We start from the raw sequence: 19,567 nt of genomic DNA, 5'->3' as shown, positions 1-19,567 counted from the left end.
TGTAATGTTATAGCCTGGGGCAGAAAATGTGCCCCATTAAGATGACACAGTATTAACTGTTAGGTGCTTTGAATAGTTAGAGAATGTGAACTTTTTGTTTGTTTTTATTTGTATTATTGTTGTTTTTAATAACATGCTCTACTGCATTAAAAACCTAAATTAAGAAGTATTATAGAAAATTATCTGGCCTAAAATGTTTATCAGTTAATTAAAACTACATTGTACCCTTCAAATTCTATAATTAGGCTAGTTTTCTGTTTGTTTTATTCATTTTAATTAAAGGCCATATTTATGTCCAGAATTTAGGACCAAACTATGATCTCAATTATATCCATGTAAATCAGGAATACCTCTGTTAAGTCAAAGGACTTACTCAAAAAGCAAAATTTGGTTCTGTATTCCAAAATATTTTCATATATAAAAACGAAGTTCCTTTTGAATATTATACGTCTTAAAAAGTAAAAAGTGCATTGCAGTGAAAAAAAGTAGTCCAGTCTTACTCCCACAAAAATCAGTGAGTAATCAATGGGCCACATTCTGCAGCCTAATTACAGCTCTTTTATGCTACATGCATGTTACAAGAAGCAGATAATTCTCCTGGTGTGTGGGAACCTCCTGTTCATATATCTGTACTGAGAGCATGTGCCTCTCCTCCTTGCACTTCTGGCAAAGGACCAGAAGAGCCGGGGGTGGGTGTGTTATGCCAATCCTTTACGGTTGTAGGGGCCATTAAATCCGCTATGCCACTGGGAGCATCTCTAGGTGATGTGGAGCCTAGGAGCCAGAACCACTTTCCTGATGCGCATACGCACACAAATACCAACCTTCTGCAGGAGAAAATCTGCTCCCCTCCCTGGCTTTATTTAGACCAGGATCTAGCTGGTAAAATGCTTTGGGAAAGAGAGATTCTTTTTGAGTACACATCTCTGGAGATTTGTTAGAAAGTTATAGCCTCAAATATAAAAAGCAATTAATTTCAGATTGATGTGAACTTAGTATATTTAAATTATATAAACTAATGAAGATACATTATTTTGAAATACAGTTTTATTTTACACCTACCCACATCACTTCTTTCTTTCTTTCTTTCTTTCTTTCTTTCTTTCTTTCTTTCTTTCTTCAGTAATATCTTGGTTCTGCAAAAAAATAAAAATAAAAAAAACCTGCATTTTTTCTGAGCTAGTGCTAAAAAAGAACTTTTGACTGTTGTGTCAACCATGATAAATGAGTGAAAGCCAAGTTGAAAGTGTGTTTAAATTTTCACATTATAACAGGTATTGTAACTTGGTTCACTTGGGAAATTCATATAACCTTTTATTATGGTTAAGTAAACATTTTAAGGGAATATATACATTCTGTCATCTAGTTTTGTGCCCACGGTATGTTAAAATACATTTTGGACAGACAGATACTCTTTGAAAAAATAAAAGCTTCATTCACACAGTTCAAAGAAATGATTACATAGGCACTGGATAGATTTGCCACAGACCTTTTAATAAGAAGAAAGATAGGGCAAGGGTGCATGCTGTGATATAAAAACTATACACCTTAGGTACTTTGTTAGACATGAAGCTTTTCAACACCTCAGAAGTTCTGTTGTTAAAGCACACTAAATTATACTGAATTGAAAATGTTGGGTTTGGGTTCACATTCAGAACCCTTCCAGAATTGGGGTGTTTGGATCTAGGGTTTTATTCAAACCCATATCCAAATTGTTTCTAAAATGATAATTCATTTAATTTCCATTTTGAACAATCCCCACTACCCCTCCCCCCCCTGCCCGTGCCCCATGACATGTGAGTAACAGTCATAGGCAAATAGGTATGTAACTCTGCTGTTGCTCAGGCAGAAAGTGTCAGTCAGGAGGATGAGATTTTTTTGTGCCAAGCTATATACTTTTTGAACTCCCTGCAGGTATCCTCCCCACATCCTTCCACCTGGCTTGCTTCTGGCCTTGCTAAGAGAAGCATGTGACATATCTGGTTCAGGTCCCCAGCTTAGAAGATCTTCAGTGTGAAGAAGAAAGGCAAGCAAAAGAAACGTGCCAGGAAGTCCAAACACTGCCCTTCAGCCCTTATAATAAGTCTGATGTGCCTGTGATTTACAGTCTCACTCTTTCTCCACTTCTGGTTCCCCTTCCTCTGCTCCCTCCTCTGTTTTCTCTAGGAATTTTTTTTTCCACGCTGGGAGGCAGGCTGGCATCATATCAATGACTTCAGTGGGAGCTGTTGCACACTCAGCACTTTTGAAAATCAGATTGTTCATTTAGGAGCCTAACATAACCTGATATTAATGGAATGAAGTGCCAGTCCAATACATAGATGAAAAGGCAGGACTTCAGTATATTTGACTGAACAATCCATCACAACACACACATCTTTTTGCATGCCAGTATGTGGATAGGGCACACAGGAGGAATTTTTGAAAAGCTCTGGAGTGGAATTGCAGCCACAAGACTGGGTCCTGACATGATACTAATATTCATATAAGTGTCATGCAAGGCTGCATTGGAAAGACATAGTTGTCAAGGGAGAACTGGACAGCAGACTCAAGTTTTGAGATTCTTTCAGGGAAAGAAAGGCTTTTCTGATCTGCGATATAGATGTCTGTCCTCAGGTGGCTCAGATACTTCAGAGGATCAGGGAACATTTGACCCTTTTTATAATCAGGCTGAAAGTCAGAAATAGCTATAGAGATTTGGTGACTGCTCTGGATGTTTCCTGAAATTACTTTGCCCGATTAATCCAGTGTTTCATTGGAGCATTCACACACAGAGACTTGATTTCTGAAACTGGCAACTATCATGATCTTTGTTCTGTGATACAGGTGCCAGTTTGAATGGAAGAGCTTTGTAATGGGCATGCAAGTGGCCAGGCATGAATCTTAGGCCTGGTCTACACTACGAGTTTAGGTCGACTTTAGCAGCGTTAAATCGAATTAAGCCTGGACACGTTCACACGACGAAGCCCTTTCTTTCAACTTAAAGGGCCCTTTAAAACGGTTTCTTTACTCCACCTCCGATGCAGGGATTAGTGATAAAATCGGCCTTAGCAGGTTGGAATTGGGGTAGTGTGGACGGAATTCGACGTTAGTGGCCTCCGGGAGCTATCCCACAGTGCTTCATTGTGACCTCTCTGGACAGCACTCTCAACTCAGATGCACTGACCAGGTAGACAGGAAAAGCCCCGCGAACGTTTGAATTTCATTTCCTGTTTGCCCAGTGTGGAGAGCACAGGTGACCACGCAGAGCTCATCAGCACAGGTAACCGTGATGGAGTCCCAGGATCGCAAAAGAGCTCCATCATGGACCGAACGGGAAGTACGGGATCTGCTCGCCATATGGGGAGATGAATCAGTGCTAGCTGAACTCCGTAGCAGTAAATGAAATGGCAAAATATTAGAAAAGGTCTCCAAGGCCATGAAGGACAGAGGCCATAACAGGGACACACAGCAGTGCCGCGTGAAAATTAAGGCGCTAAGGCAAGCCTACCACAAAGCCAGAGATGTGTCTTTTTTAACCACCTCTCCCTTCTCCTCCACCAGCTGCAAATGTTTCTCCTTCACAGAGGCTAGTGAAGATTAGAAGGAGAAAACTGCGGACTCGGGATGACATGTTCACGGAGCTCCAGATGTCCTCCCACGCTGAAAGAGCACAGCAGAATGCGTGGAGGCAGTCAATGTCAGACTACAGAAAAGCACAGTATGAACGAGAGGAGAGGTGGCGGGCTGAATCGCGGGATGAACAGAGCAAGTGGCGGGCTGAAGATGATAGGTGGCGTCAGCTTGCAGACAGAAGGCAAGAGTCGATGCTCCGACTGCTGGAGCATCAAACTGATATGTTCCAGCGTATGGTTGAGCTGCAGGAAAGGCAGCAGGAGCAGAGACCGCCGCTACAGCCCCTGTGTAACCAACAGCCCTCCTCCCAAATTCCATAGCCTCCTCACCCAGATGCCCAAGAACACGGTGGGGGGGCCTCCGGCCACCCAGTCACTCCACCCCAGATGATTGCCCGAGCATCAGAAGGCTGGCCTTCAATAAGAGTTAAAGTTTTAAACTGCAGTGTGTCCTTTTCCTTCCCTCCTCCCCCACCCATCCCGGGCTACCTTAGCAATTATCCCCCTAGTTGTGTGATGAATTAATAAAGAATGCATGAATGTGAAGTAACAATGACTTTATTGTCTCTGCAAGCGGTGCTTGAAGGGGGGAGGGGAGGGTGGGGTGGTTGGTTTACAGGGAAGTAGAGTGAACCGGGTGGGGGGGGGGCGGAGGGTTCATCAAGGAGAAACAAGCAGAAGTTTCACACCATAGCCTGGCCAGTCACAAAACTCATTTTCAAAGCTTCTCTGATGCGCACCGCGCCCTGCTGTCCTCTTCTAACCGCCCTGGTGTCTGGCTGCGCATAATCAGCGGCCAGGCGATTTGCCTCAACCTCCCACCCCGCCATAAATGTCTCCCCCTTATTCTCACAGATATTGTGGAGCGCACAGCAAGCAGCAATAACAATGGGGATATTCTTTTCACTGAGGTCTGTGCGAGTCACTAAGCTGCGCCAGCGTGCTTTTAAACGTCCAAATGCACATTCCACCACCATTCGGCACTTGCTCAGCCTGTAGTTGAACGGGTCCTGACTACTGTCCAGGCTCCCTTGTACGGCTTCATGAGCCATGGCATTAAGGGGTAGGCTGGGTCCCCAAGGATCACGATAGGCATTTCAACATCCCCAACAGTTATTTTCTGGTCCGGGAAGAAAGTCCCTTCCTCCAGCTTTCGAAACAGACCAGAGTGCCTGAAGACGCGAGCATCATGTACCTTTCCCGGCCATCCCACATTGATGTTGGTGAAACGTCCCTTGTGATCCACCAGGGCTTGCAGCAGCACTGAAAAGTACCCCTTGCGGTTTATGTACTCAGTGGCTTGGTGCTCCAGTGACAAGATAGGGATATGGATTCCGTCTATCGCCCCACCACAGTTTGGGAATCCCATTGCAGCAAAGCCATTCACTATGGCCTGCACGTTTCCCAGAGTCATTACCCTTGATATCACCAGATCTTTCATTGCCCTGGCAACTTGGATCGCAGCAGCCCCCACAATAGATTTGCCCACTCCAAATTGATTCCCGACTGACCGGTAGCTGTCTGGCGTTGCAAGCTTCCACAGGGCTATCGCCACTCGCTTCTCAACTGTGAGGGCTGCTCTCATCCTGGTATTCTGGCAATTCAGGGCAGGGGAAAGCAAGTCACAAAGTTCCATGAAAGTGCCCTTACACATGCGAAAGTTTCACAGCCACTGGGAATCGTCTCACACCTGCAGCACGATGCGGTCCCACCTGTCTGTGCTTGTTTCCCGGGCACAAAATCGGCGTTCCACGGCATTAACCTGCCCCAGTAACACCATGATTTGCACATTGCTGGGGCCTATGCCTTGTGAGAGGTCTATGTCCATGTCAATTTCCTCATCACTCTCATCGCCGCGCTACAATCGCCTCCTCGGCTGGTCCTGGTTTTGCTTTGGCATGTCCTGGCTCTGCATATACTCCAGGACAATGCGCGTGGTGTTCATAGTACTCATAATTGCCGCGGTGATCTGAGCAGGTGCCATGATCCCAGTGCTATGGCGTCTGGTCTGAAAAAAGGCGCGAAACTAGTATCTGACGGGCGGAGGGAGGGAGGGAGGGGCGAGTGACGACATGGCGTACAGGTACAGGGAATTAAAATCAACAAAGGTGGCTGTGCATCAGGGAGAAACACAAACAACTGTCACACAGAATGCCCCCCCCCCAAAGATTGAACTCAAAACCCTGGGTTTAGCAGGCGGTTGAATTCACGGAGGGAGGGGAAGCAAATGAATACAGAACAAATCTATTTTTTACATCTTAAGCTGGCAGACAACGGTGCAGCATAACTGATAGCCCTCGGCATCTTCTGGGTGCTTGGCAGAAAATACTGGGCACTTGGCAGAAAATAGCATACTACGACTGATAGCCATCATCGTCGAGACAGTTCGATAGGACTGAGCATGTCTGCCCAGGTGCCCATGATTGACAGCCACTGCAGTACGATGACGACGGATACCAGTCGTAATATACCATCTTCTACCAAAAGGCAAGGGGCTGCTGATGTGTGCAATGTCGCCCCACGTCTGCCAGCCCCACCTCTGCCAGCACCCAGATCGCCGATGAAGGCTACCAGTCATACTGCACCGTCTACTGCCAAAAGGCAATTAGCTGCTCCTGTGTAGCAATGCAGTACCACATCTGCCGGCACCCAGAGGACATATGGTGACGGTGAGCTGAGCTGAGCTGAGCTGAGCGGGCTCCATGCTTGGCGTGGTATGTTGTCTGCACAGGTAACCCAGGTAAAAAAGCGCGAATCGATTGTCTGCCGTTGCTCTGACGGAGGGGGAGGTGCCTGACAACATGTACCCAGAACCCCCCGCGACACTGTTTTGCATCATTGAGGCATTGGGATCCAGTGGGCGGCGGAGACTGCGGGAACTGTGGGATAGCTACCCACAGTGCAACACTCCGGAAGTCGACGCTAGCCTCGGTACTGTGGACGCGGTCTGCCGACTTAATGCACTTAGAGCATTTTGTGTGGGGACACACACAATCGGCTGTATACAACCGATTTCTATAAAACCGGCTTCTATAAATTCGACCTAATTTCGTAGTGTAGACATACCCTTAGAAATTATCAGTTTCCCCATGCAACTGAGCCATTGGATTGTCTTCATATTGAAAGATGCCAGCAAATCGCCACCGTTGATCAATGCTAGGAGTTGACTACAGGGATTTCATTTGGAATTTTATACTTAGTTATTTCTAAAATGAACCATACCATCCCTTACATCCCTTTCATGCTTTACTAAATTCCCTTTGTCATATCTGTTATGGAGGAACCAGGACTACAGCTTTCTCAGATCTTTTCAGAGAAAATGATCAAATTTAGAGAGAAGATTCAACATCGATATCTTGTATTTATGGGAGATCTGACTAGTTCTCCTTCCACTGGGAAGGCCACAGCCTACAACACATCCTTATAGGCCATATATCACCACTCCCAAGGCTTATTTAAACCATCAAGGGTAGGAACCAAGAGGCAATCCCTGCTGAAAAACACTTGGGTTTCTGAAAACCCTCTATCCTGAGCCATCTGAACATCGATGCCGACTACTCTCAACAGAACCAAGATCCATCCATCCATTCATAGGATCTTTGAGGTCCCTCTTCAAAGTGGAAGACTCATGGATTGGAGGCAACATACAGTTTTCATCCATGACTTGTTTGCCTCCAGCATTAGCCACCAGGCACCCAAGTTCTGCATCCGATACCCAGACCCAAGATCCAGTATTCATCTAGCCTATTCCTTACCCCTTCCTTTACTCTCCTGAACTCTAGACCAGGGATTCTCAAACTGGGGGTCGGGACCCCTCAGGGGGTTGCGAGGTTCTTACATGGGGAGGGGTGTGTGAGCTGTCAGCCTCCACCCCAAACCCCGCTTTGCCTCCAGAGTTTACAATGGTGTTAAATATATAAACAAGTGTTTTTAATTTATGAGGGGGGGGCGCACTCAAAGGCTTACTATGTGAAAGGAGTCACCAGTACAATAATTTGAGAACCATTGCTCTAGACCATTCCACTAGAGCAGTAACCACTTCCGGGGCAGGGGGGGGGGAATACATCTCCTTGGACAAGCTATGCTCAATGTCCACATGATAGTATACATATACCTTCACCAAGCACATTGGCCCCTGCCGGATTTGAGTACTGAGTGCATAAAGCATTTCTCCCTTAGGAACACAAGGGTTGCTATTGCTGAGGAGAGGTTATCCAGTGCCAGCCTTCCCACCTTCCTCTTTAAACCTTTCTTTTCCTGTTTTTGATTCCCTCTCTGGCTGAGTGATTAGTTCTCACTCACTAAAGTTAGGGGTACTGTTAGTCAGAACCATCCCTCTATGACAGCGCCAGTCATGCCAAGGGAAAATCACATTTTCCTATGGGACAACACTGCTTTCTTGGGTGCCAGCTCTGGGATGAGAGGTTAGTGATTAAAAAAAAAACTACTTTGTTCTGAAAGTCATCTAAGTAAGCCTGCCTGCAGCTAGGTTAAAAACAAATCTCTTCGTCCTGGTTGGCACATCCAGGCTGATGGCCAGAAGAGGCAAGTGTACTCCATTTCTCTACACCTGTAGTGCCATGCCATGGCAAACAATTAATATTACACTTTATTGTATTATTATTATTATTACAACATAATTTGTTTGCCTTCTCATCTTAGTCACAATGAGTACAAAATCCCATAACTGTATTTTAACATTTAGATTGCAGGATTGTTATGGCAGGATCTGTGTCTTTCTTCACATGATGGTAGTGACTAATCCATTGTAGACACGATTGTAGTAATGATAGCAGCTTTATTTTACATTTAACGTGGTGGTTTTGAACATAGAAAATTCCCAGTAGGACATCTTAGAACTGAAATGACTCTTTTAAAGTGGACAAAGGGTTACTTTCTCATACACATTATCAATTTATCCCTCAGTTGGCCCAACCAGTTTATAGTTGCACTGTAGTACATGTTAGTCACATATTTTAAAAGAAAAACAAAGTGTTAAGCCATCTCATCTTGGCATATAGGTGAAATAGCTGAGTGTGTCCAGAAAACATAATATGGCCATGAGGATAGTGGTGGGGAAATTATATTTAGTCATTTGAAACCAGAGACCATCTTCCACTAAGAATACATGCAGATCAGTGTTTAACAAAAGCAGCAGGTAACCACTGATTAATAATACATACATTCTTTCTTCTGTTTTGTTCATTTTCAATTGTTACATTTTTAGTTGGAACTGAAGTAATCTGTTCCAAGATTATTTTCTCCCTCTCTGAACCACTAGAAGGATTTCTTTGTTTTTACCAAATGTTAATATGAATTTATTTGTAGTATAAATGGGATGATTTGAGGTTGCTGTTTTTTTCCCCCAGGTTTCTATTATAGGTCCTCTGGAAAAGGGTTATTTTTAAATGTCAGGGCTAATATGTCTGAGATTTTTATTTCAGTATTTCCAAAACCCATACTGGCATAGGTGTATACAAAGAGGAAAATTTAATGCTGCTAACCCAGCAGTGAAAAGAATCGCAGATACCATTACACATTGCATCTATTCCTCGGGAGGGAGGAGGGAGGAATCAGTCCAAATATCACAGGTCATTATAACCCCCTTTTCTGCCAGAAGCCAAATTACAGTGCTTTTCATCAAAGCCTGCACTAATAAAATGTGTTCAGTGTTCCACAAAACCAACCCTAGTTTTTTTCAAGAATGGCATTTTCCCCTTTGAAGGCCCATTAATTCTTGTCCATAGAATTAGGGGAACAAGAAGTATACTGCCCTATTTTTGGTATTTCCATACGCTGTTCAGCCCTCAAGATGCTAAAATTTTCATATGCTACAGTGGAACCTGTTTATAAGGAAACTGATATAGTGAAGTTCCATGTATGGTGGAGATGACTTAACTTGTTTTACCAAGTTTTGAACTTACTTAAATGTAACAGATTTAAAAGTTTGATTCAATGGAGGAATATTAATGAATTCTGCTTTGGTGACAGAGGGTGGGTAGTGGGAGAAGCAAGAATGAATGAATAAATAAATAAATACAGTGCAAATGGCATGGAGAGAGGCAACAGTGGTTGACACAGACAGACTGATTATAAAAGGGACAAGGAGGGGACAAAAGAAAAATCTTAACACTCTTCTGATAATTATTTTTTTTATTTTATAAGTCCCTCTCTTTCTCCCTCTGTGTATATATGTATAGTAAATATATATTTACACATACACACACACACACACACTGTATATAGGACATTCACTGATGTAAGCATAGATTTCCAGAAGTTCCATGATTAGGCCATAGTACAGCCTTTCCTTTAGCTAGAAAAATAGATTTTGTTTTCCCTTTCAATTGAATCTTCCTTGTTGAGGCATGCATTAAAAATATAGTGAAGACAACATTTGCACACTTTAACAAGTTTTACAAACTCAAAAAAATAAAAATAAAAAAAAGATGTTTGCAAGATTCCTTAATTGCAGTGGAGTCCTTAATTAATAATGAAGTAGAATAAAAATCCACAGACAGCTTTAGTATATTGCAGTTTAATTTAGTAGCTAAATCCTGTGTACAGGGTTTGAGAGGGAAATTACATTGGGGTTGAGGAGAGGGAGAATTCTGGGAATGTGGCCACACTAAGGCCATTATTGCAGCCTAGGAGCTGAAGTGCACTTTGCGTAAGTTCCACAATGGCAAAGCTCTCAGGCCCAGAACCCTAAAAGTATTTTAGCATCTCACTCCTACTGAAATGAACTCCCATGGAAATCAATGGGAGTTTAGACCCTTAAATACCATTGAGGATCTGGTCCGCAGGGCTCTGGAGGCTTTGGATTTGCACTCCTTAGGGAAGCTACAAGAGCATTCAAGTGTGTTTGTTTATTGATGGCATTTGAAAGACAAGTCATAGAAAGATATGTTTGCTCTTCAGTGGTGGATCTGAACCTTCTAAAGGAGGAGGTGCGACTCTACAGCTGTACTCCTCGCAACTTCTCAGTGTCATTGAGGGAGGAACTGAAGCGAACTGACACCATTTTCTGGCCACTATGTCTATTGGTTAAGCGTTGTGGTGGAAACTGTGCCTGCTGTCACCATACTTGCAATGAGTGCCAATGCGTCCCAACCAAAGTCACCAAAAAATACCACGAGGTACGTATCTCATTTTGTGTTTTTATATTTGAGACCAGAGAAAATCCATTCAAGGAACAATCTTTATTGTGAATGTGAATGCTGACCAGAACGCAGTTCATAGGATAAGGCTAATGTCACTGTACAGTGACACATTTGGAGGACACTTTCTCTTTTACTAAGAGTTAAAAAAAATCAGAGCCTGTGCTCTCACTCCATTCTCTGTGGAAAATATTACTGTTCTATTTATGTTGTAAATTATTCCAAATGTTATTTTTTGAATAGAGGTTATTTTTGTAGACAAGAAGGGCTTTTACCCTGTGAAGTTACTGTGGACTGAAGAGCTCTACATTTGAAGAATTTATCTAAGTTGGGCAAAATGAGATTTTCTATTTTTAAAAACAAAAGTGAATTGAAACTGCTGTTTGTTCATGCTCAGCTTAACAAGCAACTGGGCCAGTTTGAAAGTTAGCATTTTACAGTTTTGTTGTTAATATGCAAAGCCTGAAGATATCCTTTAACATTCTTTTTAGAATGTAAAAGACAATAAACAACCTCTAGGTCATGTAAGATTTTTCCAGTGTCTGTAATTAATTGTAGACCTAAATATATCAGTTTAATATCTCTACCTATATTCTAAACTTGCAGGTGTATGGATTCAGTGACTCAATAGTTTTTTTTAATTATATATACACACACACACACACACATATATATATAGATAGATATACACACATATATTATTTTAATGATACTGTATGATCCAATTGTAAAGAAACAGATTTGATTAGTGATAATTTTCTAAAGGGAAAGGAAGGGGCATATGTAATACAGTGGCGTGAGTTAATTTACAGGTTATAACAAGTTACAACATCTGTGTTCTCATGTTACCACAGAAATTATAGCTTTTTGTAGAAAAAAACCACTTGACATAATGTGCAAGTTCATAAATATCACTGGACCATCTAAGATCAGATAAATTAGCATATTAGATAAATATACAACAGTATACCTTTTAACGTATATTGTATAAGACTTATAAATAATTTATCATTTTAAAAAGCTATTAGATATTTTTAACTTCCTATAAAAATGTTCCACAGCTGTGAGTGGAAGAAACCTTTTTTATAAACTTCATATCACTGAATATCTATAGCTAAAGTCAATATTATTTTACCAGTACCATCTAATAATAATTAATTTTTAAGTCAACTATATAAGTAGTCCTTCAAACAAAAAAGAAAAAAAAAACCACCCAAACCCCACTGCAGTAAGGTTTGCTTTGATCAAAGTAAATGTCTGTCTAGCATATCTTAATGTCTTAATCAAGTTTGTGGAAGGCTTGAGGTAAGGCCAAAACAAAGTAATATATATTAGCGAGCAGAATAAATGAATTAACTCAGTTGTGGAGTTGATTGAGTTTCCTTTAGTAGTTTCCCTGTCTTCCAGTTTACTACTTCCAGTGTACTGTAGATAATGAACAAGATGTTTAATGATTTACTTAAAAGCCTGGCTCCAATTGTCCTCTTTCAGGTTCTTCAGCTGAAGCCCAGGAGCGGTGTAAAGGGATTGCATAAATCATTGACAGATGTACCCCTGGAACACCATGAGGAGTGTGCCTGTGTCTGCAAAGGGAATACTGAAGGATAAATGTGGCTAAGTGTGCTTCTTTCTTTCAAAGTACATTCAATTAATGGCTGATTCTGTTATGGGGCTTGTGCATTATCTCCTTCCGTAATCTCAGTTGTTTGCTTTGGGGATCTTCCATCTTCAGGATTTACAGTGAGTTCTAAAGAGAGAAGAAACCAAACTGGGATTATATGTTGTGTAAAAGCTCTGTCGCTTGGAGGCCCAGTCAAAGGATGGGAGAAAGGCATCAGTGAGGGATTACTAGAAGTATATATTATCATGTCCAGTTGGCTTGACATTACACGGATTTAAGAATTTAGTGTAAAAAATTGCAGTGTTCACACCACGAAGACTTCATTCTGCTGGCTGCCTTACTTCTACAGCTCCAATACATCTGGCCTGTGATTGACAACATCTGGAATCTGTCTTTCTGTACTCAACCCCTCCCACGTGCTCTAAATCAGAGTTCTAGGTCTTACAAACTTGCTTTAAAACAAACTGTCTTGTTCTGAATTAAACTTAATTTGTCTGATACTGGTAGAAAAGACTGGATTTTTCCACACCCACTATTAAAGCTCCTGCCTTTTAGAAAAGCTGACTGGACAATAAGCATGAGCTAAGGAGGCAAACATTGAAAAGAACAGTGGCTTTACTCTAATTACTATGGCCTACGACTTTTTATTTGTTTGTATTTTTTATCGTGTACATTTTTATACTCTCCTTTTGACAATATAACTATTTGCTTTTTCTAATCTTGTTAAATATATCTATTTTTACCAAAGGTATTTAATATTCTCTTTTATTACAACCTAGATCAACTATATTTTAGTTTTGTAAGACTTTAAAGCCAGAGGTATACAGTTGAAGGAACAGAGATGTGGTTACTGTGGCAAAGCATCTATTTCTACATTGTCTGGTGCTAGACAGTGGAACAAATCTGGGTTTACACATTTAAACAGAGTAATGACAAATGCAAAGATTATTAGTATGGATGAAGCTCTAAGCTTGATGGCTCCATGATACTGAAAATATGAAAAACAGATGTTACTATAAATGATTACAGAAATAGCTATTAAAATCCCTCTATATTCTGGCCTTTTGTCAAATAGGAAAAAAATAATCAGGTATATATAGACCCATTCTGGCTTGTTTTATTGTTTAATTTCTTTGAAGTAGAAAGGTCTACAACAGCATGAGAAGAGAAGTTCAATGGCTTGTTGCCTTCATGAAACTGTGTTCATAGAAAGGCAGCCATATTTATTGCTTCAGGTGTATGGTTTTTCTTTTATGGTTATGTCCATTTAAAAGCAGTTGACTCCCAAGATTTTAACTCTATTCAGTACAGTTTTATGAATTACGCTTTTGTTTATGTACAGTATATCATTTAACCAGTACACGTATGCCATCCTATGCAAATTGGAAAGAAAACAGTAAAGTATTTTGCTTGTAAAATGCTTTAACATTATGCCTAGTTTATATTTTGACTATTGGATTTACAGATTGTAACAAAGCAACAAATAAAGTCATAATGCTAATTTTGGGAGAAAAAATGTCTGTGTGGTTATGTATTGGATGTTTGGTCTATATTAAATAAAAACAAACCTGAAATGTATTTGCCAGAATGAAAATCAATTAGAGAAATGAAAGTCTTCTGTACAGTAACTGTAAGAGAGAAATCTACATTTCCTAGCTTTTGAGATCTTGAATTTGCAAACTTAATGTTCTTTTAACACTTTTGTGTTTAGTTTCCCAGATTTAAAAGAAAAAAAAAACCTGAAAAAAAATCCCATCATATAACATTATACAGGCACCACATGGCTTATCAGCAGGGCTGGAACCTTTAGATACACTCCACTGACCTCTGGCACCAAATGCAGTAATAGGTTACCATTCTCTATGTGGACCAGGATATGAATGATGACACTCAGGAATCTCAGGTTCCATTCCAGTTTTGGAGGGGTAGCAGGTTCTAGTGGTCACAAACTGTTTGACCCCTAACCTGATCTTTCCCTGTCCCCTTGAGCCTGACCTTGGCCTATTTCTGTCTCTCCCTGCAATCATCTCCCTGCCTTATTGTCCCAGTCTATCTCCCTTTTCCAGGAAGAGTCTGCACACTCCTGGCCATCTCATCCCATTCTTCTCCCGCACCTTGACTTCCAGTCCCAATCTCCCTTTTCTGAGCCTTTCCCTCCACCCACCCCCAGCTCATTGAGTCTGTATCCTTGCCCAGCCAGTCCATCTTCCATCCTCCATCCCCTCAGCTCCTCATCTGCTCTCACTCTGCCAGGCCTCAATAGCTAGGAGAATCAGTTGCAGGAAAATCCTGTTCCATCTCTGCAGGGTGCAGGGTCTCTCTTGGGGGGCGGGGGGGGGGCTGTTCATGTGCAGTCTAGTTGACACTTAAAGATGTGTGAGGGGATGGAGCATGCTCAGTGCAAACTGAATATTCAGAAAATTTAGCTGCCATACTCTAAGTCTTTACTGAACATGTGTGACCTGAAATTTTTCAAAGACTTATACCTAGGCCAAATTTGGAAAACATACTACTGTACTGTACTATGAGATATTAAGGATACAGTGTCAGATTCTCCTAGATTAGATCTCAACCTCAGTGTTACTAGGGTGTGGGATTATGCATATTAATATTCTGATAGCATATATCTTGACTATTAATTGCATTCATTCCACTTATTTTCAATATATTTGTATTCAGAACTATAAACACTGAAGAAAGATTCTTGGATTAGCTATTAGCTAACTGAAAACCCATTGTAGAAATAATCATCAACCTTTAATTAGATGTGAGTAAAAATATGACACAGGGAAACAAGAGCTTTATTTATAATACTGAATGAGATGCTTAAAGTAAAAAACAGGAAAATCTTAATCATTAGGCACCAAGCATAATATTAAATTGTTCTAATGGGCTAAATTTTACTCTCATTTCTATCCTGCAACTCTTGTGAAGTCAGTGGTGGGTTGCTTGAGCAGGATTTGGCCCAATAGGTCTGGTTTTTGGGAGCAGGTGCCCACCTAGTAGTGATACATGGTATTCTGAGCAAAGGCTGTTATCAGCACAAATAGGATTTTCAGGCTCGAAAGGCTTGTTGTAGCCCATCCCATCCCCTAGAACTAGAACGGACCTTGAAAGGTCATTGAGTCCAGCCCCCTGCCTTCACTAGCAGGACCAAGTACTGATTTTGCCCCAGATCCCCAAGTGGCCCCCTCAAGGATTGAACTCACAACCCTGGGTTTAGCAGGCTAATGCTCAAACCACTGAGCTATCCCTCCCCTGATCAGAGTTGTTTATACTATAATATATTGCATACAGGATAAGAACTAGTGAGTTTTTGCATTATGCATGTTTTCAAAGTTGCACCAGCCATCTGTTTTAGTGCAAGTTACTTTGAATGGAGTATTTTGCATCCACTTTGCGCTAATGGGCATTTCTATATCCTGTATTGGACAATAAACAGACTCAAAGAAAACAGGCTGTGCTTGGAAAGCTGCAGGAAGAAATATTGTGAAGGTTTTTCAGTTTCATTACAAATTTACAAGTTGTAGACATCCATCACAGAAGTAGTAAGTTTTTATGAGAGATATGAGTAAAATGAAAGCATAGACACAAATACAACATTTGTAATATGTATAGAATCACTGATTTATTGGGAAACTACAAGTACCAACTCCGGCCCACAGAAATAAGACTGAAGAGCCTACTAACCCTTGCCAAGTCAGATTAACAACAGACAACAATTTAACACTAAAATAAAAATATAGCACCATCTAATAGTGGAGGTGCTGTCTCCAAACTACAGCCCGTGGGCCACATCCGGCCCGCAGGACCCTCCTGCCCGGCCCCTGAGCTCCTGCCTCGGGAGGCTCGCCCCCGGCCCCTCCCCTGCTGTCCCCACTCGCTTGCAGCCTCAGCTTGCTCGCTCAGCTGCCAGCACAATCCTCTGGGCAGTGGGGGCTGTGAGCTCCTGGGGCAGCGCAGCTGTAGAGCCCAGCCTGACCTGGTCTCTGTGCTGCGTGGTGGCAGTGGCAGCGTGGCCTGGCTCCAGCTGGGCGGTGCGGCTGTAGCGCCGCCAGCCATCGCTCCAGGCAGTGCAGTAAGGGGAGCAGGGGAGGTAGGATAGAGGGCAGGGAAGTTTGGGGTGGTGGTCAGGGGGGGAAACGGGGTTGAATGGGGGCAGGGGTCCCGGGGGGAAGTCAGGAGGGGGCGGTTGGATAGGGCAGCAGGGGGCAGTCAGGGGCAGGGGTTCTGGGGCAGTCAGGGGACAGGGAGAAGGGGTGGTTGGATGGGGCAGGGGTCCCAGGGGGCTGTCAGGAATGAGAAGAGGGGTTGGATGGGGCGGCGGGGGTCTGGGGGCAGTCAGGGGACAGGGAGTGGGGGTGTGTGGATGGGGCAGGGGTCCCAGAGGGGCTGTCAGAATGGGGGGGGTTGGATGGGGCAGGAGTCCCGGGGGGGGCAGATAGGAGGTGGGGGCCAGGCCACGACCCCCTACCCTAACCGGCCCTCCATATAATTTACGAAACCTCATGTGGCCCTCCGGCCAACAAGTTTGCCCGCCCCTGGTCAACACTAAACATTACAATATTTAGTCACTGGTAAAATGATAGATGGCCAGGTTTCTATGATGTTCCTGCTGGCTTTGTCAAAATTAGGAGTGTGTCTTATCTTGGATTAAAATGCTGGGACATCTGGTCAGTCTAAAATGCTTCCTGTCATCTGCTCTAACCCCTGTGACTGTGTGCAATTCACACAGCAATGGCTTCAGGAGCTATGTTTCAGCCATTTCCCTGCTCCAGATTATGTACTGTTTCTCAGTTGATCAGCACAAGAACAGAAGTCAACCCTGATTTGATTTACAGCCGTGAGATTCAAATTGCAACACCACCACCACTGCAGCAATGGCTCCTAGCCTGCTACTCAGTAAGCATGGGACTGTGAGCCCTCTGGCTTTGTTATTGCAAGAAAGGGGATACAGGCAGGAGTTAGAAATAATGGAGGCTTTGAAACTAAGGGAGGTAAAGAACAGAGGGAGCAGGGCATGTATGGGAGGCAGTATTAAAAAAAGGTGAGGGCAGGAGAAAAATAATGCAGGTACGAACATGAGAAGGGTAAATTAATAAACTCTTTGGAGCAGGCTTAGTTTCTGGGTACTTGTACAGTGCTTAGTCCTTATAAGGTCCCCTCAGTGCTATAACTATACAAATAGGAAATGATGAACATGGTGAATGGTAAGAACCACTGAGGGGAAAAAAATCAACTAGTGCTACTCTTCTTGTTTGGACACATTGTTATTCACTAACATTAGTCTTACTTTAAATATTGTAACTGAGCTGCTTCTAAAGATATTGATTGTAGTGGGTTATGTAATTGTCTTTAAACAAAAAACCCTACTGTACTTTGACAATCACCCATAATGCCCTTCTTGCTTTACTTAATATAAATACTTCCCCCCCCCCATGTAATCCTTTAAACCAGGAGTAGGCAACCTATGGCATGCGTGCCAAAGGCAGCATGCAAGCTGATTTTCAGTGGCACTCACACTGCCCGGGTCCTGGCAACTGGACCAGGGGGCTCTGCATTTTAATTTAATTTTTAAATGAAGCTTCTTAAACATTTTAAAAACCTTATTTACTGTACATACAACACTAGTTTAGTTATATATTATAGACTTATAGAAAGAGACCTAAAAACATTAAAATGTATTATTGACACGCAAAACTTTATATTAGAGTGAATAAATGAAGACTCGGCACACCACTTTTGAAAGGCTGCCGACCCCTGCTTTAAACCATGGAGTAGTTTATTTATTTCTGAAGATTGTCTCTGTAAAATGAAATGTGACAGTAAGATAACATTAAAAAAATATTTGTTGCTGTCACAGGGCAGACCAAAGATTTTTTTGTATATCTAAATCAACATCTAACATTCAAGCAATAGTCTTATGATTGTCATCTAAATAGTATTGCTTGTGCCTTATTTCAAAAGTTAATTCTTGTCATAGTGTAATCTAGCTGTTAATCTTTAATCAGTAATAATATAAACAGTGTTTTCACTTCTGGTTTTGCAGGGCTTCAGTGAAGCTGAATCACTATGTAACAATATGCTATGTGGGCAGAGGTTGAAAACTGGCAAACTGGGTAAAAAGCCTATGAATTATTCATTGAAGTGGCACTGCTAGGCTTTGTTTTAGGGTTTTTCAAGCTGAGAGTTGCTGAATTACAATAGCATAGGCATTTGCATGAGAGTGAAGTAGGAAGAGGTGGCTAAATAAGTATGTTTCTAATTGGCCCAATTAATTGAAACAGCTGAACTAAAGCAGCTACTGTAGGTAGCCAAGGTCAAAACACTGTAGGCAGTACAGGGAGGGTTCTACCATGAATCACTTCAGAAGCCTTACAATAAAAGTAAGCCAACCCCATGAGGAAAAAAATGGTGTCCGAGAGCCATGCTGTGCATTGTTCTATGGATACTATGAGCATTTACTTTTCTGGAACTCTTGCATCAGTCACTTCAGTGCATGAGTGATGGGTAGCACAAAAGTATTTTTACTGAGAGCTTTCATTCCTACTCGCTCCCAATTGCCCTAGTTCTTGCTTGCCTTGCTGCAGCTATGGAAGCAAATGTTGGCATTTATTGATTGTTTGGTCCCTCTGGGTATCAATGTATTACAATCAAGTTTTAACTGCAGTGCAAACAACTAGTAAGAGACAGTCCCTGCCCCAAAGAGCCTACAGTCTTACAAGATTACACTCTCTCCTTTCCATCTGAAAAGAAGATTTGTGGCTCATGAATCAGAGTGTGGATGAACAAAGAAAGATGGGCAAGAAGTGTTTATCATGCAGAGTCACTATATCTAACACCTACTGAGTCTTTGTTTGGGGTACCCTGAGGATTCTCAACAGTGATGGAGGACCATATCAAAGATAAGTTTTACTCTTTGGCATTCAGCCACTAGCTGCTTAAAATCAACTTGTGTTGAATGCACCATGTCTACAGAAAAAGGAAAAAAAAAACCCTCAGGATCTTTTGTCGAAGCAAATGCTTCCACCAGCTTTAACTAATGGCTTGGTCTCTCTGCACAAAGGCTTTATATCAGGATTTCAAGCTTCTTCAAAACCAGTCTCTTCCACTTAGGCGTATTAGCTAGTCTAATTATTTTAAGAATACTTGTTACTCCACCACCCAAGAGT

The 19,567-nt window shown here is 42.0% G+C and overlaps 1 protein-coding gene across 3 annotated transcripts in view; it reads left to right on the top strand.

Moving 5' to 3' along the window:
- Nucleotides 1-13,911, top strand: part of PDGFC (platelet derived growth factor C) — a 242,797-nt gene extending 228,886 nt beyond the window's left edge. For 2 of the 3 annotated variants that reach the window (XM_065596482.1, XM_065596481.1), the window contains one exon: nt 3,544-4,156. In XM_065596482.1, the coding sequence (XP_065452554.1) occupies nt 3,544-3,935 (392 nt within the window). In that variant the 3' untranslated portion in view covers nt 3,936-4,156. Of the gene's footprint in view, nt 1-3,543; nt 4,157-10,535; nt 10,754-12,265 lie in introns of those variants that run through there. The other variant, XM_042842158.2, reaches the window with a different exon arrangement.
- Nucleotides 13,912-19,567: the final 5,656 nt, after the last annotated feature.

The sequence above is a fragment of the Chrysemys picta genome, chromosome 5 (assembly GCF_011386835.1).
Source record: "Chrysemys picta bellii isolate R12L10 chromosome 5, ASM1138683v2, whole genome shotgun sequence".
In the NCBI taxonomy this organism is placed as follows: Eukaryota; Metazoa; Chordata; order Testudines; family Emydidae; genus Chrysemys; species Chrysemys picta.
Note: the sequence above shows the minus strand (reverse complement) of the source record. Positions and strands in the feature narration are given on the sequence as shown.